Source organism: Ailuropoda melanoleuca, chromosome 3 (genome assembly GCF_002007445.2).
Source record: "Ailuropoda melanoleuca isolate Jingjing chromosome 3, ASM200744v2, whole genome shotgun sequence".
Taxonomy (NCBI): domain Eukaryota; kingdom Metazoa; phylum Chordata; class Mammalia; order Carnivora; family Ursidae; genus Ailuropoda; species Ailuropoda melanoleuca.
The window spans coordinates 35,759,865-35,786,951 of NC_048220.1; the positions used below are offsets into that span (position 1 = coordinate 35,759,865).

A 27,087-nucleotide genomic window follows, 5' to 3' on the forward strand; every position below is an offset into this window, starting at 1 on the left:
AAAAAAAAAAAAAAAAGACTGTATCAAGAGACAAAGAAGGTCATTATAATAATAATAATAATAATAATAATAATAATAAAGGGATCAACTCATCAAACATTTGCAAATATTTATGCTCCCAACATAGGAGCACCTAAGTACATAAAGCAAATATGGGGGTGCCTGGGTGGCTCAGTCGTTAAGCGTTTGCCTTCAGCTTAGGGCGTGATCTCAGGGTTCTGGGATCAAGCCCTGCATCGGGCTCCCTGCTCCGCTGGGAGCCTGCTTCTTCCTTTCCCACTCCCCCTGCTTGTGTTCCCTCTCTNTTCCCTGCTCCGCTGGGAGCCTGCTTCTTCCTTTCCCACTCCCCCTGCTTGTGTTCCCTCTCTCGTTGGCTGTCTCTCTCTCTGTCAAATAAATAAATAAAATCTTTAAAAAAACAAAACAAAACAAACAAAAAAATAAATAGGAACAGATCTGATGGGAGAAATAGATAGCAATATAATAATAGTAGAAGGCTTCAATATACCACTTTTAACAATTAATAGATAACCCAGACAGAAAATCAGTAAGGAAACATTGGACTTAAATGACATTACACCAGATGTACTTGACAGACATTTACAGAACATTCCACCCAATAAAAGAATACACATTCTTCTCAAGTGCACATGGAACATCTCCAGGATACATCACATGTTAGCCCACAAAATATGTCTCAACAAATTTAAGAGAACTGAAATCATACCAAGCTTTTTTTCCAATCACAATTGTATGAAACTAGAAATCAATTACAGAAAAAAAAAACCAAACTGGAAAATTCACAAATATGTGGAGATTAAGTAACACATTACTGAACAACCAATGAGCCAAAGAAGGAATCAAGAGAGAAATCAATATGTTGAGACAAATGAAAGTGGAAATACAACTTACCAGAACTTAAAAGATGAAGCAAAAACAGTTCTAAGAGGTCAGTGTACAGTGATAAACATCCACATTAAGAAACAAGAAAGATCTCAAATAAACAACCTAACTAGATGCCTGGGTGACTCAGGTGGTTGAGCATCCGACTCTTGATTTTGGCTCAGGTCATGATTTCAGGGTCTTGGAATCGAGCCCCATGTCAGGCTCTGCACTTCAGTGGGGAGTCCGCTTGAGGATTCTCCCTCTTCCTCTGCCCCTTCCCCTGCTTGAGCACATGTTCACTCTCTCTAAAATAAAAAAATAAAACTTAAAAAAAAACCCAAAACGACTTTATACCTCAAGTAATAATGAGAAAAAAAGAACAAATTAACCTACAGTAGAAGAAAGAAATAACAAAGATGAGAGCAGAAATAAATGAAATAGAGACTAAAGAGACAATAGAAAAGACTGATAAAACTAAGCTGGTTTTTTGAAAAGATAAACAAAATAGATAAAACTTAAGCTAGATTAAACAAGAAAAAAGAGAGAGGACTCAAAAAAATTATAAATGAAAGAGGAGACATCACAACTGATACCACAGAAATACAAAGATTTATAAGAGACTACTGTAAACACTTATATACCAACAAATTGGACAACTTAGAAGAAATAGATACGTTACTAGAAACATACAAACTACCAAGACTGAATCATAAATGGAAAATATGAACAGACCAATTTCTAGTGAGGAGACTGAATCAGTAATAAAAAAAATCTTCCAATAAAGAAAAGTCCAGGCAGGACCAGATGTCTTCACTGGTGATTTCTAGCAAACATTTGAAGAAGAATTAATACTAATCCTTTTTAAACTCTTCCAAAAAATAAAAGAGGAGGGAACACTTCCAAACTCACTTTATGAGGCTAATATTACCCTGATCCTGATATCAAATTCAGACAAGGACACTACAAAAAAAAAAAAGAAAATTACAGGCCAATATCCTGATGAACATAGAGGCAAAAATCCTCAACAAAACATTAGCAAACTGAATTCTATACCATGATTAAGTGGGATTTATTTCAGAGATGCAAGGATAGTTCAACATCCATGAATCAATCAACGTGATACACCACATTAATAAAACAAGGGACAAACATCATTTGATCAGCTCAATGGATGCAGAAAAAGCATTTCACAAACTTCAACATCCATTTATGATAAAAACTCTCAACAAACTGGGTATGGAGGGAATGTACAACAACATAATAAAAGCCATGGCCAACATCATACTCTACAGTGAAAAGCTGAAAGCTTTTCCTCCAAGATCAGGAATGAGACAGGATGCTCACTCTCACCATTCTTATTCAACACACTACTAGAAACCCTAACCACAACAATTAACTAAGAAAAAGAAATAAAAGGCAGCCAAATCGGAAAGGAAGTAGATGATGTTATATTATATATAAAAAACTCTAAAGACTCCACCAAAAAACTCTTACAACTAATAAATAAATTCAGTAAAGTTTCAGGATACAAAATCAATATGCAAAAATCTGTTGCACTTCTATACACTAACAATGAACCAATAGAAAGAGAAATTAAGAAAACAATTCCATTTATAATAGCATCAGAAAGAATAAAGTACTTAAGAATCAATTTAACCAAAGAGGTGAAAGACCTGTAAGGTGAAAACTGTAATACAGTAATGAAAGAAACTGAAGAAGACACAAATAAATGGAAAGATATTCCATGCCCATGTCTGAAGAATTATTACAGATAAAATGTTCATGCTACTCAAAGCAATTCAATGCAATCCCTATTAAAATTCCAATGACATTTTTCATAGAAATAAACAATCCTAACATGCGTATAGCATCGCAAAAGACCCTGAAAGCCAAAGCAGTCTTGAGGAAGAGCAAGACTGAAGGTATCACAGTCCCAGATTTCAAACTATCGTACAAAAGCTATTGTAATCAAAACAGTATGGTACTGGCAAAAAAGAGACACAGAGCTCAATGGAACAGAAGAGAGTGCCCAGAAATAAACCCAGACATAAATGGTCAATTCATTTATGTTAAAGGACCCAAAATATACAAACTAGATCAGTCATCACCCACCTCTCAATTATCACCTCAGCAGTGCTTTAGCACATCCACATTCTGACAGTATTTTCATTAACACTGCTTTTCTACATATTCGGTTCAGAGAGAGTGAATAAATGAAGCTATAGCACCTCTGACCTCAACTTATTATTGTTGCTATTATTATTATTGTTCTTCTTGTTATTATTATGCATTTGAGCTTACATCATCATCATCATTATTATTATTATTATTATTATTATGCATTTGAGAGTACCAGCCCCATTATGAACCCTACTTTCAGGCAGGGAATTATAAGACTATTTCTCCTCTACCCTTCTGACCTCCTAGAGTCATAGAAGACTACCTCCTACTTCAGCCAACCTTAAATAAAGGGGAAGGAATGTCTCAGTGCCACTAGTTATTTTTAGCTTAAAAGAGAAGGCTCTTCATGACTGGGACTTTGCCTCTTTATCCTTATCTGTAATCACTCCCCAACTAGTATTCTTTCATTCCAGCCACCCAGGTTCTTGTAATTTCCTAAATGGCGTTGTTATCTCGGGCCTTAACTGTTGCTTAAACATGTTCTATTGACCTGGCATACATCCCTTCCACCAATTCTTCATTTAAAGAACTCCTTTTGGCCCTAAGAACCCTTCTCTGATTTCTAATTTTTATTTACATGCAATTCCTCTACATTATTGTCTGTTAGATTTATTTCTACACTATGATCAGTAATTCACAAATTGGTCTTACTGCTCAAATGTAAGTTCCTGGAGGGAGTGAGCCACATTTCTTTTTGACAATGTATGGCACATAATCAGAGGTATTCATTTATATTGAGAATAAAGGTTTTCAGCCATGTAAGTGGTCAAAATTCTATTTTAAACTGTTCTTCAGAATGATTTTGATTTTTGCTAAGATCTTTGTTTTCAATAAGCTCCCTTCAGTATAGCTGATCTTTCCTATCTTTCAGAGCAATCAACTTCTATTACCTCTAAGTGCTTTCTGAAGCAACTTGATCCTTTTCTAACCATGGCAGGTGATACCAGTGTTGTTTCTAACTTGTCAAATTAGGATAAGTAAAAATCCAGCCTTTTCCAATTAACCAACAAAAACTCTTCTTGAGTAACTTAAAAACGTGAGATTCTTTTCAACAGTTTCAGGGAGATACAATTCATATGCACTTCACCCATTTTAAAGTATACAACCATTTTGGAAAGCCATTTGGCAATATCAACCAAAGCAGAATATACACATACTCTTCGACCTTGCAAATCCATTCTTATGTTTATACTCAAGAGAAAGCTGTCATATTTTCACCTTAAGATATGTATAAGAATAGAGCACAGCAATAAACATAATACTAAACAACTGGAAACAAATGTCCCTGAAGAGTAAAAAATAAACAAACTGTGGGTATAGTTATACAATGAAATACCAATGAGAATGAACTACAAATAGGCACAATTACATGGATCAATATCACAATTCAATGTTGATTGGAAGAAGCCAGACACTAAAGAACATATGTTCTATATTCCCTTTATATGACTTAAAAAACAAAACAAAACACAGACAAAACCAACCTTTGGAGTTAGAAGTTAGAACAGTTGTTAACTTTGCAGGGAGACAGCACCTGGTAGGCATAATGAGAGGGACTTCTGGAGTGCTAGTTTTTGCTCTGGTGCTGGGTATCTGGTACATTGTGAAAACTAATCAAACTGTATACTTAAGAGTTGTGTACTTTTATATGTGTATGTTATGCCTCAAAAAAAGTTCAAAAACAAAAACAAAAAAAAAAGGTAGGGCCTACATGTAAAAAAATATGAAAACAGATATTCCATTTTATTTGGAGGCATTATTAAGCATCAATGAGCGCATGGTAGAATGTAGTCTGCTCCTAATGGAAAGTTAATAACAAAACTATTTAAAGCATATGTGGTTAGAAAATTATTTTTCTGGTTGCAGATAAACACAATGCTACTACCAAATGGCAAATCTCTGCATAATCCTTGGAGATCAGTGTCTGAAGTCTTTCTGAAATCAGTTTCAAAGCATTTAACAGTTTTTCATTTTAAAAATGTAGTCCTAAATGAGTATTAATTGTTAAAAGTTAAAAGTATCACAGGGCTTCCAACAAAAAACAGCATTCTCTTGCTTTATACCTCCCATCCTGAAGCCTGTTTCCCACAGGTAATTAATTATACCTCTTATAACTCTTCAGCACACTTTAAATTTATAATCTATCTTATTTTTAATATGCTTATATTCCTTTTCCTTTATTTTTAAAATTTTTGACATAATCCATTGATTTTCCACCAGAAGACTTTAGTCCTTTTATATTATTACCACCACTCACATTTTCTCATCCCCATCCCCCAATAAAATCTTAATTCTAATTTTGATTTTATAAAAATCAATATTCAGTGTTTTAATTTTCATGATTTTCTGTATTATTCACAGTTAAGCCATGAAATGTATTATCTTTATATTTTCTTATATAAAACTACTTTTGTTGGCCTGTTTTTATGGAGGTTTATGGAGATTTGGAGGTATTTCCTTTCAGGTTGCGTCTATTTAACAGTAATTTTTCCCCAGACTCTCCAAAAGAATGGTAAAATCCCATTCTATACAACACATCAAATAGTCTTTTCCATTTCATTTTCCTTTTGGAAAAAATGCCTCCTGGGGCCCTCTGTCTGCTGCTGTGATCTGGGCAGGTTGCTTGCTACGCCTGCTGCACAGCTGTTTCATAGGATAGCCCTTCACCACTACTGTGAGGATTTTGTGATTTACTGTTTTTTTGGTGGAACACATTTTGCAGTATTTTTTGTGAGAAAGAGTGCATGGAAGGTAAAATTTTGTGAGACTTTACCTTCTGAAAATATCTATTGTACTCTAACACTCGAGGGAGGGTGTGGTGGGATTTAGAATTTTAAGTTAAAATAACTTATTCTGAGACCTTCATGACACTTCTCTCTTCTAGTTTTAGGAGTTGTTAAAAAGCCTGAGACTATTCTGACTCCAGATCTTTTGTATAAATCTGTTCTTTATCCCTAGAAGCTTTCAGGTCTTCTCTTTATCCATGGTGTTCTGAAATCTTACGATGATATACTTTGGTGTGGGTTTTATTCAGTGCTGGGTACTATGGGACCTATACCTCTAGAAACTCATGTTCTTTGGTTAGCAGGAAACTTCTTAAATTATTTCTTTGGCAATTTCCTCCCTTCTTCATTTTCTCTATGTTCCATGGAACTATTTTCAGTTATTAGGCTTACCTGAATTAATGCTTTAATTTTCTTATCTTTTCTCTGCTATTTTTCCTTTTTTCCTTCCTTCCTTCCATCCATCCATCCATCCATCCATCCAACCATCCATCCATCCATGATTCCTAAACCACTTTTTGGGAAGTTGGCTTTATCTTCCGAATTTTCTTTGTATTCTTCATTTCTACTATATTTTTGGTTTCTAAGACCAACCTCCCTCCTTCTTTCCTTCTTTCCTTGGCACCCAAATGCTGTTTCATGGATATATTACTTTCTTTTGTCACTTTGAGACTTTTTTTTTTTTTGCAAGTTTTCTTATTCTTATTCCCTCTTATTTTCTTTTCCTTTCAAGGTCTTCCCCCCGACACAGTTTTTGTTTTCATGTAAGAGCCTTTCCACAAATATCTGGTGATCTTTGCCTATGTTTTTTTAATATCCAAAAGTGAAGCATGAAAAAAATGTATATACTTAGTAAACATCTAAATGGTCTGATACAAGCAAGGTACCTGCCATTTCTTTGGTAGAACCCAAATGTCCAAGACTCTAGGTCTTTCCTCTTGGGCTTGTCAGTTTCTCCAGAGGAGAATCCTCTGTTATCCTATGCTGTCAGCATTCTGGGAGCCAAAGAGTAAAGAAAAGAGAATTGGGAGGGGTACAGGGAGAGAGGAGAGTCTCACCACTCAACATAACACTTTCACTTAGTCCCTGTTTTCAGACTAAAACCCTTTTTCCCACCGTATGTTGTGTGTGGAGAACCTGAGTTCTAAGCTTGACTAATTCAGCTTCTTCCATCTCTTGCTAGGTTGAGGAGGAAAAGGGGTTTATAATCTAACTATCTACCTATTCCTGATGTAAACTTGCACAGAATTCTCCCCATCTTAAGCTCTTTTCCTTACTCTTGCTTTCAGAGTGACCCAAATGCCTCCACATACTGAGGGTTTCAACATATAGCTCAAAATGGCCTCCTTTGTGATAGAATCCCTCTCTACAGGTACTTAAATTTCAGCTTTGTCTGCTTTGCTGTCAGTCTAACCATCTACCAGTTTTCCAGTATCTAACAATCTGTTGCTGCCTCTTGTCTGCTGTTGTCTCTTCTATAGTCTCTCTGTGTTTGTTTTTACATTTATTTCTTCACTCTTGTTTTAATGAGATTCAGGAGGGAGTAGGGATAAACACCTTTATTCATTCAACATTGTTTATGGACTACTCACTATGCCCTCGGAATTATTATAGGCCTTGGGGATACAACAGTAATAGAGAAGTAAAGAAAACAAAAACAAAGAACATCACTTTTCTCAGGAGCTTACATTCTTATTAAGGACGACAGATACACAAGTTAAAAAAAAAATACAGGTATTCCATACGAACTGAACTTTGACCTTCCGAATTCGAGAACCAAATAGATTAAAAAACATTTTTAGGAAGTGCTTTGTTATCTTAACTTCTGCTACTTTCTATCTGAAGCTCAGGAACCAAATAGGTAAAAATAGATATCCCTTAATATTTCAACTCATTATTAGAATTAGGAACTTAGTAGTTTTGGATAGCCAGGGATACTTGCATATAAGATTTGGTAGTGATGAAAGCTCTGAAGAAAAATAAGCCACAAGAAGTGGGAGTGGGCAGGAAGCCAGGGAAGGCCTCACTAATGATAACAACCATGTGGATACCTAAGAAAAGACAAGGGCATTTCACGTACAGGTAAAAGTTAGCGCAAGGGTTCTGAGCTAGGAGTGTGCTTGCCATTCTTGTGGAACAGCAGGGCAACAGTGTGGCTGGAGTAGACTGAATAAGTAGAATGATGGGATAAGGGAACGATGGCAGACAGGAAGCCAGGAGTCAGATCACATAGGACCTTTGGACTATGACGGAGGCTTGCTTTATTCTTTTTTTTTTTTTTTAAGATTTTTATTTATTTATTTGAGAGAAATAAAGAGCGAGCACAAGCAAGAGGGACTGGCAGGCAGAGGGAGATGCAGACTCCCCACTCAGCAGGGAGCCCAGCACTGGGCTCCATCCCAGGACTCTGAGATCATGACCTGACCTGAAGGCAGACGCTTAACCAACTGAGCCACCCAGGTGCCCAGAGGCTTGTCTTATTCTGAATGAGACGAATGAGATGGGAAACCAGGCTTTTGAAGGCTGTGTTTTAAAAACCTCACTCTGGCTGCTTGGTATAGAACAGACTACAAAGGGGGAGGCAGAGCTGAAACGGTGAGACTAGTTAAGAGGCTACTATCATCATCCAGGTGAGAGATTAGCAGCTTGACTAATTCTTTCTGGTGAAAATGGTAAAAAGTAGTCAGATTCTTAGTTTATTTTAAAAGTACAGCTGACATGCTTTGCAGATATGAAAGGTGGGGGGAAAAACCAATCAAGCAGGATTCTAAAGTTTGGGGCCTGAGCGACTGGGAAATTGGAGCCACCACTTTCTGAGATACAGAAACCTGGGAGAAGAGCAGATGAAGCAGTTTGGTGGGATGGGGGTGGATGAGGAAGGAAACAAATATTTGGTTTTCGTAAATATAAGTTTGAAATACCTAGTGGATGTCCAAGTGGAGTTGTAGAAGGGGCAGGTAGATATATAAGGATGGATCTCAGCGGAGAGATCTGGCCTAGAGATACAAAATTGGACTAGTCACCATATAGACAATATATAAAGCCAGGTGACTACACGATATTACTTAGGGAAAAAGTAGAGAGAAAAGAAGTTTGCGTAAAACCCTAGATAACTGCATAACTGACTGGTCAGGAATGTGAGAAAGCAGTCATGCAGAAGAATCAAGAGAAAATGGGGTTTTAGAAGTTCAGAAAATGTTTTAAGATGGAAGGAGTGACCAAATGTGCTCATGCTGCTGATAAGTTGAGCAGGAAGAGATGTGAGAACTGGTTATTGGATTTGGCCAAGATGGAGTTACTGGTTATCAGTGGAGCGACTGGGGCAAAAGCCTAGCAAACAGAGTTCAAGGCAAAATGGAAGGAGAAGTAGAAAGAGTGAGAACAGACAATTCTTTCAAAGAGTTTTTCTTTCAAGGGAAGCAATAGCTAGAGGGGAATGCGGCATTATGTGAGCTTTTGTTTTTAGACTGAGAGAGATTTGTATCTGGTAGGAATAGTTCAGTAAAGGAAATATTTGATGGCACATGATTAAGGAGAAAGAAGGGATAACTACAGAAGTAAAGTCCTGGAGGCAGGAAAGGATAGGATGAAACACACAAGTAGTTTTTTCTATTTTTCCAATTACCTGGGAGGAAGGGCAATAGGATCCACTGCATTGAGAAAGAAATTTTTGGTAACAAAAGTATATAAATAAAGATTCAATCAGAACTATAAGTTTATGTGAATTCTTCATCAGGACAGTAAAGACTCATACCCTTCCAAGTTCTCTGATTCTTAATTAGCCTTTACTGAAAAAGATTTATGACATATTTTGATTCCTAAAAAATTCTTCAATCATAATAAAGTAACTAATTTCAGGACCATAAATATAAACACAAGCCTCTCTAATCCTCATGACTCTCCCTTTGTATCATTTAGAAATGAAATAAAGTGAAATAAATGGCTTAATATATATTCAAATATGTTTTCCATCTTCTAAATATTTATACGCTCTTTTTTTTCATATTTCTCTCATGTCCTATTATTAGCAGAAACATTTATCACTAAGACTCTTAATATAAATCAGTATGGACCTAATTTAGAAAAAACATCCTAGACTATTTTTATCAATGAATGGAAGCACTGGCTTAAAGTGGTCATTTTCATTTATATCCAATTTTAAATATAATATGGAAGAGAAGGATGCCTTTCAGGCTCCAGTATTTCCTTTATCATGAATTTACACTGACTTTTTAGTCTTTATGGGCTTTTTATAGAAATAAAAAAATCAAAGCTAAGGCACCCAGATGATCTGAAAATAAATAACCACAGTAGCAAACAACTTCCAACAAATAACTCTTGGAAACACTTGGAAAACCCAGGCCTGTTGTAACAAAAGAAACAGAGGGAATGGCAAACAATTATAATCGCTGACTTCAGAGAGTAACACCAGACTAAATAGACTTGAATTCTAGGCTACCTGAATTAACAGGTGAAGAATGGAAAGAAAGTAGTCTTTCTAAACCAACAAGAGAATTTTGTACTGCTTTCTCTTTATGAGTTTTCAGGATACTAGTATAAATTTCACTTCTATTTTCTAATCTGTTTTCTCATTTAGCATTGTACATTCATTGCTTCACGGTGCTTTTTATTATACCCCAAATCCACTAAATTGGGGTAAAACTTGAGATAATTGCCAAGTTATAACCATGAGAGAAAAAAGGAGGAAGGGAACACTTACTAACCACCATTTTAATTAGCCTGAAACAAAACAAAACAAAACAACCATGGGAGAACAATGATATTAATGAACAGTATTATCCACATATGTTAATTAGTGACCATGTTCTAAGTTTCTGAATTTCTAGGGATATGCTTCCCCAGAAAAGTCTAGAAAATGAGTTTGATTTTTTAATTGCATTATAACCTCACTGAACTTCAGTTCTCAAACAGAAATAACAAAGGGCCCTGGTTACTCCTGAGAGAAAAGCAGAGTAATTTTAACTGCATTCCTGTTTTTAGCTTAATAGCATTAATAAAAAGTGCTCATCCAAAAAATAACATTATTTGTTTTATAATAACAATATTTAACGATAGTTAACTAAAAGATCACATTTTTGTAATTTATTGATTCTTTATTTGGCCAAAACAGCTTACCTGGTACAAAATACTCGGTTTGCATAAACCAGTGAAATTCCAAATGAAATCCCAAGCGTATGGCCTTAAAGGTGACAAGGAAAATCAAATAGAGAACGGACACTGTGCCTGTGAGAACAAATTCAGAAACCATTTATCATCTTTGTGTATTTTACAGATGATTTTAAAATTAAGCTTTGTTTCTATGTTCTTAGCAAAGTTTGGAAAATTTTAACTCTCATTGATTATGCCTCCTAAAACCCAGGTAGGATTTAAAGAATAGAAACAAGCTATGTGAGTTTTCAGAAAGCAAAACACTATGTAGTAGGCCTAAGAAGAACTAGATGAAGGTAGCTCATATACTGAAGAACGCAAAACTGTCTAATTTATTTAAGAGCTGAGTTATGTGGAGGATACATGCAAAGAATTCATTACAAAATTGTAAGGTTACATGGGAGAAAAAAAACATGAAACTGACTCTTATTCTTTGTATTGGAAATATTAGAGATGTCAATAAGCTGGAAAAGTCTGTCACAGCATTTACTCTAAGATAATAAGAAAGTAAAGAAAGAAAAGTAGTGAATGTGGATAAGACTATTTGAGAAAGGTGATAAGCCAAATAATCCCCGAACAATCTGATCTAGTAGCTAGAGAAGGGTTTGACTGGGTAGTACTATCTGCTAGATGAAAAGATTACAGATTCCGTTCATAGGTATTCATATACAGGGTGAAGTGGGTATTCAGAATTTTTAGTAATCTAGAAGGTAAAAGAGTTTTCCTTTTAAGGAATTAAGTCCAGTCATTATGGAGTAGAGGCAGAAAATCCAAGTAGGTTTCTTTCTGTAGGAATTAGATACTAATTTCTGTAAAGAAGCTATAGTTTTAAAAGAGGGAAAGTACCAAAAAAAGGGCAAAAGTAAAATATTCTTAAGGAGGTAGTGAATAATCAACCTGGTTACAAGTCTGGTGATTGTTTTAGCAAATACTTTTACCAGTTTATATGCTAACTTTTAAAGATCTGTTCCATAGGAAAGTCAGCAAGCAAATCAGGAAACCACAAATGAGCTATGTAAGTTCTACTGTGGGTTTGCAGATTAGCTGATTCAGAAACAATAAAAACAAGAGGCCAAAGCTTATATAACCACAATGCTTGATTTTCTGTGTGTGTCTGTGGCAGTCTTCCAGTGAAACCTATTGTGAGGCAGAGAAGTATAGAGAAATATCCTTACCTTCTCCTTCGGTTTTCTGAAAACCCAAAAAGCTACCTCCTTGATGTGATGAGTAATCTAATTATTTTATACTCTACAATGCCTACTGGGAGATCAGATCTATAGGGAGGAGGGGAAACCCTATGGTTTATTTGGGGTTATCAATTTTTTATGAATGTTATCCTTATCTTTAATTAATTTGCATTGGGGGTTCCTTTTGCCATCTTAAATTTCAGAACTGCAAACGAAGAGTGGGTCAAAAACATTCCTTTAATGATGCAGAAATTTCTGAAAAACTGGGCTCATGGTAAGAAGTCTGTTCTTTTAAAGAGGCAATAGTGTTCCAATAAAGAAAAAGCACTGAGGAGGACAGCAAAAGCAGAATAAACCTCATTAGGTTGAGTTAGAGAATGATATCCCAGGTTGAAAAGCTAGGTGATAATTCTGTGCTATACTCTTAAATAGAAACTGTAGGAAAAAATATTCCATAACCTCCCTTAGTAAATTCTTATGTTTCCAATCCCTAGTACTGAGAATCCCTGTAATATCCAGTTTGGATCTCTCATCCTGAAATCTTAATCTGTTTCCTCTAGTTGTACCCACCGAAGAAATGAGGAACAGTGGTTCAGCAAGGATAGAATGGGAAATCTAATAACTCCTCTTTTTTAAAAAAAAGAACTTGGACTTGAAATGGTCATCTACATTTTTCTCTGTGTCAAACTCCACAAAGAAAAACCAAAAAGCAGGGTAACATATGAGTGAACAAATTAAACGTAGGTGAACAGGCCTGGTAGGTAACTCTCCCCAGCCAGATCATATCTCCACAGAATCCAGTGTGTACTCTGTTACACAGAAGCTCCATAGCACAGTGTCTCAGCTTACCTAGGATATTAAATTTTGAAAAAAATGAAGGAGATTTGAAATTGAGCAGTGGCAGGAGGAGCCCTATGAGGTAAAAGGGCACTGTCTTAGACTTATTCCACCATTTTTCAAACTGCTGGAGTCCCGTGTCATTGGCATAGAAAATCATAGAGCTATTGTCAGGATGGTCACCACTGCCAGCACTTGGACAAATCACTACAACAGAAAAGCATCGAATTAGAGAAGACCACGAAGAATACAAAATGACTGATTCTTGCTCTACCAATCTCAAATCGTATCATAAATAAGTTTCTGCTTTCTGGAAAAAAATAGAGGGTTATATTTAAACATATTAGGAAACTTTCACTTAAAAATAATTAAAGGTGGGAGAATCTTAGAAAATTCTGAGGTATATCCTTAATTTCTATGGGAAGCTATAAAATTATCGCACCAACTATCCTTTGGTTCCATTGCTAGAGAGAAAATATTGGGCTGAATGGTATTTGGTCTTATTTATACAATAATGTAAGAAATATTCAGGGTCATTGTTTGTTACCTTTGTGCTAGTAAACCATACAAAGGCCAAAGAACAGGTTTGTTTCTTTCTTTCTTTTGGCGCGGGGGAGGGGCAAAAGGAGAGGGAGGGAGGGAATCTCAAGCAGGCACCACACCCAGTGCTGAGAACAACGTGGGGCTCAATCTCACAACCCCGAGATCATGAACTGACTCAAAGTCAAGCGTCAGATGCCCAACTGACTGAGCCACCCAGCCGCCACAGAACAGGTTTCTTTTAACAATAGACAAAATCTATGGGTTTGGAATAAAAAGTGGACATCACTGAAACAGATAACCAAGATGCTTATTAAGAATCTTGAATTCCAGCAATCTGGAATAATTCTCATGAAAATTTATCACATTTGATAGCAGCCTAACAGCTTAGATGATATCCAGAGAACTGGGAATTGAGTAAAATGTATTTTTCCTAACACTAATCTTCAAGTGGCAATTTCTTCTGTTAGGAGAGAGGATACAAATCATTCTGTGTTTCTAATTTCATAATAGTACTTTTCCTAATAATCAGCCCTTCAAAAAGAACTCTTAATGCTGGTGAAAAATATACTTAATAAGTAAGAAACATTCTCATCACTAGTCAAAGAGAAAATGATATATTCATTTTAAGTTCTGTTTTCAATTTTATTCTCTATCCATTATATATCTGGCATGCCACAAAGCCAAACACTTAATTTGCTTGCTTAGTCAGCATTATAACATATACGTTTTTCTTCTATGTCTGGATGGAAGTAAATTAACTTGAATTTTTCTTGGGCTAATAATTACAGTGGTAAAGAGCACAGGCTATGGAAGTAAACTGACTAAATAATGAATCTTGACTCTGTCACTTAGTAGTTATGTAACCTTGGGCAAGTCATTAACTTCTCTGTGCTTTGGTTTTTCCATCTAGGAAGTGAAGTTAACATTGTCTACCTTACAGAGGTGCTATAAAACATTTAGAATAATGCCTGCACACAGTAAGTATCCAATAAAGGTCGGCTGTAATTTTATATTAACTGAGATGGACTGTTTCATAGTATTTAACATATCATTCAAAGAGAAGAATGCAAAGTAAATTGACTTTGCTGATGGTATTCTCCAAATCATCAGTGTAATCATGAAACTTATGAATGTATTTTAAAAATATACCAAAAAACGTTAGTATAATTATTCCAAGGTGTGTGTATGTTCACAGAAAAACTGCTACTGCACTCACTCATTTGCAAGTGTTAGCAAAACACAGGTTAATGAGTTTAATTATGGAACAAAGTAAGACACTTAAGACACTGAATAGTAAACACTGAAAAGTTTCCTTCAAGAGAGGAAAGACTTATGTCTGTTATTTATATTCCCACAGCCTAGAATAGTTCCTGACACATAAGAGGCTTAATAAATATATGTTGAGGGGCCCCTGGGTGGCACAGCGGTTAAGCGTCTGCCTTCGGCTCAGGGCGTGATCCCGGCGTTGTGGGATCGAGCCCCACGTCAGGCTCCTCTGCTGTGAGCCTGCTTCTTCCTCTCCCTTTCCCCCTGCTTGTGTTCCCTCTCTCACTGGCTGTCTCTATCTCTGTCAAATAAATAAATAAAATCTTTAAAAAAAATATATATATATATGTTGAGGGGCACCTGGGTGGCGCAGTCAGTTGAGCAGCTGACTCTTTGTTTCGGAACAGGTCGTGATCTCAGGGTTGTGGGATAGAGTCCCTCATTGGGCTCACGCTCAGCACAGAGTCTGCTTAAGACTCTCTACCCCTTCCCCTAGCAGTGTGCTCTCTTAAATAGATAAATAAATCTTTAAAAAATTTATATATAGAGTGAATTTTCTTCTCATTGATCAATGTGTTCCTCCATCAAAATGATATCAATTTAGTATCTCTGAAATCTAAACACATAAACCTAAATACATAACGTAAAGACACATTAGTATTTCTGAAATCTAATACTCTGAAATCTAAATCATTAATACATAAAGCTTTAATGTTAAAGGTTAACAGTATAATGCTAAGAAGGTTACATTAGCTTTTACTTTTATTTTTTGTTAAAGATTTTACGAGAGAGAGAGAACAAGTGAGAGGGAGAGGCAGAGGGAGAGGGAGAGGGAGAGGGAGAGGGAGAAGCTGACTCTCTGCTGAGCATGGAGCCCAATTCGGGGCTCTATCACAGGACCCTGAGATCACGACTGGAGCTGGAGGCAGAGGCTCAACCGGCTGAGCCACCCAGGCGCCCCTACATTAGCTTTTACATTCACTTTCCTCATGACTGCCATAGTGGATAAACCCATAAGCCACAAAGATTTTTAACAAATTAATTAAAGGAAACTTTTCTAAGAAATTAAGATTTTTTTTTTTTTGGCCAAGCCTTCAATTTATTTTTCTGCATTTACTAACCTTTGTTCATTATTAGGAAATTATTTTACAGGATACAGCTTTGTGTATTTAAATATTAGGAAATAATACAGCAAATGTCTAAAAAAGTTAACAACCTGAGAACTATGCTTCTAGACTTCCAAAACAATTAGTAAAGATACAAGCTCTTAAAAATATGTATTGACTATTTATAGGCAAACATGGATTCTATAGATATGAGCTACAATTGTGAATTGTATAATATGAACTTAATCTTGTTTAGCTCACATTAATACAACCTTTTATGGAAATTTTTTTTTTTTTTGAAACTCAATGATTGCCACCAATTTAATCGTGGCTCAGTTAACATAATGGTAATGATGCTGCACTAAAATACAGCAATATGTTCTACCTTAAATTCCTTTTGAAGCAAAATGGAAAATAAAAAAACAAGCTAAACTTTAAATTTCAAACTACTTACCAGGGTTGCTATCATTGGTACTCAGTACAGCATCCGTGTCATTAATGTGATGAATAAAATCTAAAAATTAAAGAAAAAATACAGTTTAATACCTAATAAAAGATGCTAAATCAATCACCCCCTAAAATCTTTGGTCTATAAAAATCTTTTATGATCTACTGTGTGGTAACATTACCTAGTACAATGAACCAAGACTGCTTCATTGTTAATACAGCTTTACCATTCTCAGCTTTCTCTACTTACAGAAATGATGTCATTGGCTTCATAGTTCCCACTACGGAAAATTTTTACATGATTGAAGATTTAAAAAAAAATCTACCTACATGGCAGAATTTAGTTAAAGCTCTGGAATCAAGATAAAGTGTACAATTTTTTTCTTCTACACATACTAATTAATATAGTTACTTCTTATATAAAGTTCTAAAGCCTACAGAAGGGGAAAACCAACACTTATAACAGCAAAACTTGTCTGGAGAATTACCTAAAGCTTTTACAAAGTATTATATATGCTTTTAGAGACTGAAGATTACGTGGTAATTATTGCTCACATGTACCACTAAGTTATACTAAAGGAAGTAGCAAAGTAAAAAGCATATGCAGAATAGAAGAAGATATGTACAAGTGGCATATCTGATAACAGTATCCAAAATCTATAAAGAACTCATCAAACTCAATACCTAAAAAACAAATAATCCAGTCAAGAAATGGGCAGGAGACATGAACAGACATTTTTTCCAAAGAAGACATCCAGATAGCTAAACAGATACATGAAAAGATGCTCCACACATCATTCATCATCAGGGAAATACAAATCAAAACCACAATGTGATAACACCTCAAACTGGTAAGAATGGCTAAAATTAACAACACAGGAAACAATAGATGTTGGCCAGGATGTGGAGAAAGGGGAACGCTCTTACACTGTTGGTGGGAATGCAAACTTGTACACTCTGGATAACTGTATGGAGGTTCCTCAAAAAGTTAAAAATAGACCTACCCTACGATCCAGCAATTGCACTACTAGGTATTTACCCAAAGGATACAAAAATACAGATTCTAAGAGGTATATGCCCCCCAATATTTACAGCAGCATTATCAAAAATAGCCAAATTATGGGGGCGCCTGGGTGCCACAGCGGTTAAGCATCTGCCTTTGGCTCAGGGCGTGATCCTGCCGTTATGGGATCGAGCCCCACATCAGGCTCCTCTGCTATGAGCCTGCTTCTTCCTCTCACTCCCCCTGCTTGTGTTCCCTCTCTCGCTGGCTGTCTCTATCTCTGTCAAATAAATAAATAAAATCTTTAAAAAAAAATAGCCAAATTATGGAAACAGCCCAAATGTCCATTAACTGATGAACGGATAAAAAAAGATGTGGTGTATACATAAATATATATATATACACACATACTTATATATGTCTACATATTACTGGAATATTTTTTTTTTAAAGATTTTATTTATTTATTCGACAGAGATAGAGACAGCCAGCAAGAGAGGGAACACAAGCAGGGGGAGTGGGAGAGGAAGAAGCAGGCTCATCACGGAGAAGCCTGATGTGGGGCTCGATCCCACAACACCGGGATCACGCCCTGAGCCGAAGGCAGATGCTTAACTGCTGTGCCACCCAGGCGCCCTAACATATTACTGGAATATTACTCAGCCATCATAAAGAATGAAACCTTGCCATTTGCAATGATGAGGATGGAGCTAGAGTATATTATGCTAAGTAAATTAAGTCAGTCAGAGAAAGGCAAATACCATATAATTTCAGTCATATGTGGAATTTAAAAAACAAAGCAGATGAACATGGGGAAAGAAAAAAAGAGAGAGAGGGAAGCAACCCGTAAGAGACTTAACAACAGAGAACAAACTGAGGGTTGATGGAGGGAGGTGGGGGGGGGATGGGCTAAATGGGTGATGGGTATTAAGGAGGGCACTTGTTATGATGATCACTGGGTGTGATACCTAAGCGATAAATCACTAAATTCTACTCCTGAAACCAATATTACATTATATATTAACTAGAATTTAAATAAAAATTTGAAAAGAAGAAGTATTTGCTTGAAATTTCAAAAAAAAAAAAGCATATGCAGATATCTGAGCATTCAAATCATTCTATAGTTAATGAGAGAATGGGTAAAGAATGTGTTTTCTTGTTAGAGTGAAGTTACTTCATTCTGTTTGATATTAATCTTTTATAACCTTAGTAACCCTTAAAAAAAGTGTTTAATGTGAAAGTTAAATGAGATGATAGAAAATGCTGGATTAGGGGCGCCTGGGTGGCACAGAGGTTAAGCGTCTGCCTTCGGCTCAGGGCGTGATCCCGGCGTTATGGGATCGAGCCCCACGTCAGGCTCCTCCGCTATGAGCCTGCTTCTTCCTCTCCCTCTCCCCCTGCTTGTGTTCCCTCTCTCGCTGGCTGTCTCTATCTCTGTCGAATAAATAAATAAAAAATCTTAAAAAAAAAAAAAAAGAAAATGCTGGATTAGATTTTCAGGTCATAAAGTTAAGTATGTAAATTATTCACCTCCATTTTATGTTTCTCAAGATAAAAGCAGTAGAGTAGTGCTCTAGGTTTTGTAGTATCTTCAAGGGCTATTAAGTGATAAGATTGGAGGTGATCAATCTTTATTTCCTGATGCCAAAGACTCAAATAAGGCTTGTAAAATCTTGACACCAAGTATGGTAGGGTAAATATTCTCCCCCCAAATCCATGTCCACAGGAAACTTAGAATGTGACCTTATTTAGAAAGAGGGTCTTTGTGGATATAATCAAGTTAAGATGAGGTCATACAAGTTAGGGTAAGCCCTAAATTCAATGACTGATATCTTTAGTAAGAAAAAGTTGCATTAAGACACACTGAGGGGAGATGGCCATGTGAAGACAGGCAGAAATTGGGTGATTAGCCACAAGCCAAGGAATGCCAAGGATTGCCAACTATCAATCACCAGAAGCTACGAGGAAGCAAGGAAGGAGTCTTCTTCCCTAAAGGTTTCAGAGGGAGTGAAGCCCTAGTGACACTTCAATTTTGGACTTCTGGTCACCAGAACTGTGAGACAATAAATTTCCCTTGTTCTAAGCCAAACAGTTTATGGTAATTTGTCACAATAGCCTAATACACCAAGGCTCAACAAGGACAGTATGAGGAAAAAAACCAAAACAGACTATAGGCTAATATCTCTTTTGGAAAGATACAAAGGTTCTAAATAAAATAGTACTCCCACTCCTCTTGAAGTAAACTGAATCCAGTAAGAAATTAAAAAATATACATCATGACTGCTAAACTAAATTTATCTTAGAATATAAGAATGATTTAAGTAATACAAATGTATTCATTTAATTTACCATATTAACAATTTAAAGGAGAAAAGATTGGGGTGCCTGGGTGGCTCAGTTGGTTAAGCATCTGACTCTTGGTTTCAGCTCAGGTCATGATCTCAGGGTCGTGAGATTGAGCCCCATGTAGGGCTGTGTGCTGGGCATGGAGCCTGCTTAGCATTCTCTCTCCCTGTCCCTCTGCCCTGCCCCACCCTGCTCACACATTCTCTCTAAAACAAATAATAATAAAAAAAAAAAAAGGAGAAAAGATTTATGATCATCTCAAGGGATGTAGAGTATTAAGTGTCTGATAAAATCTAGTACACATTGGGGTGCCTGGATGGCTCAGCCATTAAGTGTCTGCCTTTGGCTCAGGTCGTGATCCCAGGGTCCTGGGATGGAGCCCCGCATCAGGCTCCCTGCTCAGCGGGGAGCCTGCTTCTGCCTCTCACATTCCCCTTGCTTGTGTTCCTTCTCTCGCTGTCTCCCTCTGTCAAATAAATAAATAAAATCTTAAAAAAAAAATCTAGTACACATTAATGAAAATTATTAAGAAAATAATAGGCAGGGGGCGCCTGGGTGGCACAGCGGTTAAGCGTCTGCCTTCGGCTCAGGGCGTGATCCCGGCATTATGGGATCGAGCCCCACATCAGGCTCCTCCGCTATGAGCCTGCTTCTTCCTCTCCCACTCCCCCTGCTTGTGTTCCCTCTCTCTCTGGCTGTCTCTATCTCTCTCAAATAAATAAATAAAATCTTTAAAAAAAAAAATAATAGGCAGGAACATCTTTAAATTGCTAAAAGGTATAAGCAATATCCCACAACAAAAAATATTTAATAGAGAAAGATTTCCACCCAAACAATATCAATATGAGGATGTCTACCAGAGACTACCTCTATATAACCTTACACTTATACTTTTAAAAAGATACACGTCTATATATGTGTACATAAAACATATATATAAAAATATAAGGATATATGTATATAAATATAAAAGTATGTATATATGTGTGAATCACTTAAAGTAATAACTAGACAGGAAGTTTTCATTACTCATGGACAATATAATTATCTAAAATCCAAAGTGAATCTACAAAATTAGAATCAATAAGAGTTCAACACATCTGCTAGATTCAAGACAAAGATTCCAAAATTAATTAGGTTATTAATAATAGCAACAAATAATTTGAATTTTTATAATTAAAAAATATATCACTACTTTCTGGGAAGATGGAATGGTTTCATGAAGGGGGTGTGGGTTACATGGATGTATTCATAAAATCGTATGGCTAAGATTTATGTGTTTCTATGAATGTAAATTCTATCTAAAAAAGAGAACTGTATATATAATAATAGTTAACTGAGGTGGGGAATGGTTATAAGCATAGATCATGTTTTTTCAATGGACAAGATAATGACCCCAAGGGGGGAAAAATCTGTTTCTAGGGGGCAAAAAAAAAACACCCTTATTGTTTTTACATATAAAGCACAAATACACATAGAGTTCACAAATGGATAAAAGTATATCTATGATATCAAAACAAACTGAATCGACTAGAATTACAAATGACTTTTTGCTTTATTTATCCCAAGTCTAGAATTTAAGGCTGAAACTAAAACACTACAGTAGTTACTGTATCTGAAAGTAACTACTGTTAAAGCATATGATATGGATACTTACTAAATATAAACCTTCCAGTATTAAAAAGAAAATTAGACATAAGCACCCAATAAACTATCATTGCTCCAATGAGAGATACCAAGGAGAAAAGGAGACTTGACCACTGTCCAAAGGAGCCAAAATAGTATCTGCAGACATCTGGATATTCCCAGGTAGTGGTATCTACTGACGCTAGATAAAAATAAGAGAAAGAATAAAATTAGATGTTACTCATATATCCCATAATTATAATCTGTGTTCCCTCAATTAACTTAAAATATTTAGCAAAATATTAAGAATATTCCACCCACCAGATATTAGACCATAGAATGATATAAGAAAAATTAAAACATCATGGAACAAACACATAAAAAGAAATGTAGGTCAACAAAACAGTACAGATAATATAAGAAACAGACTATAGTATCATAATATCTTGTAATTAATAAAAACAAATGATAAATCAAGGCTAAGCAAAAGCATGAGTAAGAGTCAGAAGATATTATTCAATAATATATGGCATACTTAAATAACATATGGAGGAAAGTTTTCCTGAATCATACTTTATCACATGCCAATTTCAGACAATTGAGCTAAGAATTCAAAAATTAAATAACAGAAAAGTTAAGACAATATAAAAATAGACCTTGAAGGGTTAACCTTTTCTATCAAATGAAGAAACAGAAATTACAGTGGAAAAGATAGGTAGATATAAACAAACTCATACAATTCAAAAGCCATTCAAATGTTGAATGGAAAAGAAAATTGACAAGCAATAATGGATAAAGGGCTAATGCCTACATCATACAAAGAACTGATCTCTAAGAGCACCAAAGGACTTGAGGATAAATGGGAAAGGGATAAGAATAAATAATACAATTAAGAGAAAATACACTATTGCTTAATAGAGACCAAAAAAAAAAAAAAAAGGGAAAGACAAAGCCTGGTCTCTTGATTCAAAATTGCTAAGATTTACTGAAATAATGTAAGTCTATTTAGGTCCTAAGCTACTTTAAAACAATCTAAAAAGGTATTTCCCTGATCCAGAATTTATAGAGATGAGTAGAGGTAATGTATTATAAAGCTTTGTGAAGTCACTAAAAAGGACATGTTCATATTTTCATATTTTTCTAGTTACATTTTCTACTTTTTTTTTTTTTTAAAGATTTTATTTACTTATTCGACAGAGATAGAGACAGCCAGCGAGAGAGGGAACACAAGCAGGGGGAGTGGGAGAGGAAGAAGCAGGCTCATAGCTGAAGAGCCTGATGTGGGGCTCGATCCCATAACGCCGGGATCACGCCCCGAGCCGAAGGCAGACGCCTAACCGCTGTGCCACCCAGGCGCCCCTACATTTTCTACTTTTAGGAGATTCCAATATTTATATCTCTTGGTAGGGGATAGATCAAAAGTCACCATTAACTGATAAGAATCATGGAATTTTCTTTTATTTTTTAAAAAAATTTATTCATTTGAGAGAGAGAGTGAGCACAGAGGGAGGGGCAGAGGGAGAGGGAGAGAAACAATCCTCAAGCTGACTCCCTACTGAGTGAGGAGCCTGATGTAGGGCTGGATCCCAGAACCCCGAGATCATGACCTGAGCCGAAATCAGGAGTTGGACACTTAACTGACAGAACCACCCAGGCACCCCAGAATCACAGAATTTTCTATTTAGTTCTGATATACACTTTATTTTTAAAATATGACCTGAATACTTTTTCTTATAAGGAAATTAGCATCAAAGTAAAGGTATGCTGCAAAGAACTACAAACCTCTCTGAATTTCAAAGGCAGTCACTAATTCATTGACTATCAGTTTGGCTAAATGCTATGAATTAGAGAGTAAATCTTTAGGCACAAAATAATTAACACACATGTGGAATGTCCATATAAGTGATCTACTTCAACAGGAAATACTTATTAATATTCAAATTGTTACTCTATTTGCACCATGGCAAACTCTTACATATCATAGCTCGTGATTTCACTACTCTGTAGCAGCAATAAAGTGTTAAAATGCCCATCAGCATGATGACACATATTCCAGTAGTAAAGCCAGCCTGTTTAAAAATACAAATATAGAACAACATATATCATGTTAGAATAAATTCATATGCAATGATATTATGTTATCCTACCCTAAACAATTATGATAAAAACCTGACAATGTAAAATTAAATATAATTATCTATTTTCTTTAATAAATGTTGTGTAGATTTATTAAAACCTCTATTGTAAAATTTACAATATAAAGAGAAAAAAAATTCAGGCAAAAGTTGTGCTCACAAATTATATTACCTGTTTCATGCCCCAAGGAATACTTAATATAGATGTTCCCATCATGGTATTCCAAATCATGAAACTGAAAACACAGAATAATAGCAATAAAAATATGGAGTTTGACTCTTTAAACATTTTAATTAAGACAAAAATTAAAACAACCGGAATTTTCATTTACATATAGTTTAAGTTATGCTCCAAAAAGAAGTTTTACTCACATGGTTACTAAACTGGTGTTTTTGCCATATCCTCCAGTGTAACTTTGAAGTTTATAAGCAGAACCCAATGGACTATATACATAGCACTCTTCTGGAGCTGGAACTACATGATCTGGGGCAATCTAATAAAAGAAGAAATGTTATTAAGAGAAATGTTACAACCAGTAAATGTGCAAAACAGGATATTTTCTAAACATCAGAGTACCTGACTCTAGACACAATTCTAAATATCATGAACAAACAAACAACATGTATCCCTGATTAATGAATATAAAAAACCCTTTCTAAATGTAGTAGAAAATCTAAAGGACCAAGAATTTAAAGAACAAGAGCAACAAAATGTTCCTCACATGAAATGACAATGAATTCTTAAAATATGCAACTATCAAAATATTTTTCTCTTCATTTTCATGAGAAAGAAAGAAGAGTCAGCAAAGAGTGAGATTAAGGAATTCTAGATGGAGGAGATCTGGGCCTTAAGTGAGGGGAACTTCAAGAATCAAGTGGCCACTGAACGCTGTGAGGGTGGTTTTAGCAAAGAGGTAAGGAACACAAACTATAAAGAAATGATACATCAATACAAGGTAAAGAAACGAAATATATACTAAAAGCATTTAAAAAGCAGAAGTAAGAAGTGAGCTAACATAGCCTAAGGAAAGACAAAGTAAGGATTCTTAAAGATGGGATATGTAAACAAAAGGCAAGGAGCCAAGAGAGGCTGAAGACACAGAGAATGACCGAAGAGATATATTCTCTTATACACATAGCTCTCACCTTACCTCCCATACATACCTTCTGAATTCTACCTCACTAGATACTGACACAGGGATGTTGTTAAATATAGATTATGATTCGGTAGGTCTGGAGTAAGGATGGAGATTCTGCATTTTTAGAAATTTCTCAGTGATGCCAACACTGCTGGCCTGTGCAGGCCACATGTTTATTAACAAGGATCTGGAAACGTTGGCAGTCAAATAATTTTCTTCCCTTCCCCATCTTAGAATTAAAATATTAAGATAAATGAGGAAATTTTCAGAAATAAAAAGGCACAACTCCGTAAAATGCTGAGATGTGGTTTTACACTGTTCTTCCCTTAAACATCTTTTAAGAAAAACAATTTTGGAATTCTCAGGAAATGAGCCTGGATGTATACATACATTCATTAAAAATGGTCTTACTGTTAATTCTAGATGACTATTTATCACTATTTATACACTTTGATTTACTAGAGTCATCTCACTGTCAGTTAACAAAAGGTGTTCAACTTGGTGTTCAATGCTGACTTAATATCCAGGCAAACAACGCCCATTCAGGACTAGACTGGCCCAGCTGGTATTTCTGAAGTTTGTTTCCTCAGGTAGGGCCTCTAGGAGGTCTAAATTAGACCCAGAGACACTGGATTACTTCTACTCCACAGAGGGCTTAGATAATTTTGTTATGGAACTAAGACTTTACTACAAGTACTGATATAAAGGCTGAGGGGAAGAAAAAATGAAAAAACTGGGGAAAAAATGACCAGAATATTTTGGAAGGCATTACTTTGGCTATACAAAAGGATATCTTAATACCTCACAAGGCTTTAAGTGAGATATCTATGTTCAAATGATATCGCAATCCTGTCCCTCAGGAAACATCTAAAGAATATTGGTTCCCTTCTTTTTTTATTATCTATAAAAGTATCATTTTTCCTCCCAGAATGTTTCCATTTTTCTTTAAGCTTTCAAGTTTCTGCATATCTCATACGTATAATTCTTATAAGCAACCAAATTATTTCCAATACATATTTTTGATTCTAAAATAATAATACAGATTTTAGAAGATCAAAAGTCAACAACTATGGCCCATAGTCAAATCTGGCCTTCAACCTATTATTTTACAGCCTCCTTGATGAGAATGATTTTTATATTTGTAATGATCATAAAACAGACATGGGGGTGCCTGGGTGGCTCAAGTCAGTTATGTGTCTGCCTTCGGTTGGGGTCATGATCCCAGAGTGCTGGGACTGATCCCCGAGTCGGACTCCCTGCTTGGCAGGGAGCCTGCTTCTCCCTCTTCCTCTGCCCCTTACTCATGCTTGCTCTCTCTCTCTCTCTCTCTAGTGCTCTCTCTTGCTCAAATAAACAAATGAAATCTTAAAAAAAAAAAAAAAACCAACCAAAAGTGAAGAATATGCTATAGCATATGGCCCACAAAGCCTAAAATGTTTAGAATCTGCTCTTTGACCCTTGTTTTTGATCTATAAAAGGACATCGCTAAATAGTAACATATTATATATGTTTGTATGTATTTCAGTTTCCCACTCCTGTAGAAAATTCTAAAAACTTTTTTCCCTTGTAGCTTCAAACTTAATAACTGAACAGACTAACCAGATCTGTTATTATTTATGTTATTTATCAACGACCTAAAGTACTTCAGAAGTAGTTTATCCCTCTCAGAGTTCTTAGGATTGGGGACTAGCAGAAATTAATCCAACACAGAGAGATTGTTTCAAATCTCTGTCATGCTAGATAAGAATGAACTAGCCTGAGATGTAAGACGTGTACTAATTACTATCTTAATTTTCCATGATGCCATCCTTGGAATACGGCCAGCAAAAAGTTCAATCACTGGGAGTTTCCCTGGCTTATCTGATCACTGTTCATTTCAACTTAACCTTAGACAATTAGCAATGCTTGCCCCTTACCAGTGCCTTGTCTGCAGGAGCGGTGAGCCGGCTGTAGTAATGAATCCTCTTGTTCATGGCAGAGGCATGGTCGCTAACCCTCTGAATGACATCATTCACACTGACGATGTTTGTGGGCTCTATATAGAAAGGCCTAGAGAAGGGAATATACACTTGACAAAGAACATTCAGCCAGAAATTCTGGAAGTCAGCCATTGAAGAAAATAACTTCTTGTCCTCCATTAGAAATGGGATGTACCAACGCAAGGCATTCAGTTCTCACTTTTGGTGGGAAAAGAAAATGTCACAAAAGAAGTATTATCCAATCCAAAGACTAAAGCTTTTGTTTCATAATACTATTATAAATGTACGTTTTTAATCTTTAGGAATTTAGCAATAGAGGAGACATAATAGAGCTTCAGTCAGTTATTAAAAAGAAATATAGCAGGTGTCAGTTTTCGACAATGAAATTTAGACCCATACAGCTTTGAATATTCTCTCAAAAAGCTTCTGGCACTAAATCAAAGAAATTATTGTCA

General features: G+C 35.8%; 1 protein-coding gene across 7 annotated transcripts in view; it reads right to left on the minus strand.

Annotated features, from left to right (window-relative positions):
• SLC38A9 (solute carrier family 38 member 9) overlaps window positions 1–27,087 on the minus strand; it is an 89,264-nt gene that overhangs the window by 24,187 nt on the left and 37,990 nt on the right. For 6 of the 7 annotated variants that reach the window (XR_004624072.1, XM_034656247.1, XM_034656248.1 and 3 more), the window contains 9 exons: window positions 26,570–26,702; window positions 23,887–24,008; window positions 23,687–23,750; window positions 23,355–23,448; window positions 21,411–21,581; window positions 16,412–16,471; window positions 13,055–13,249; window positions 10,986–11,093; window positions 8,771–8,845 (listed from right to left, as the gene is read on the minus strand). Coding sequence is in view for 6 of the 7 variants with exons in the window: in XM_034656243.1 (XP_034512134.1) it covers window positions 8,771–8,845; window positions 10,986–11,093; window positions 13,055–13,249; window positions 16,412–16,471; window positions 21,411–21,581; window positions 23,355–23,448; window positions 23,687–23,750; window positions 23,887–24,008; window positions 26,570–26,702 (1,022 nt within the window). In the remaining variant the exon portion in view is untranslated. The remainder of the gene's footprint in view (window positions 1–8,770; window positions 8,846–10,985; window positions 11,094–13,054; window positions 13,250–16,411; window positions 16,472–21,410; window positions 21,582–23,354; window positions 23,449–23,686; window positions 23,751–23,886; window positions 24,009–26,569; window positions 26,703–27,087) is intronic. The other variant, XM_011235884.3, reaches the window with a different exon arrangement.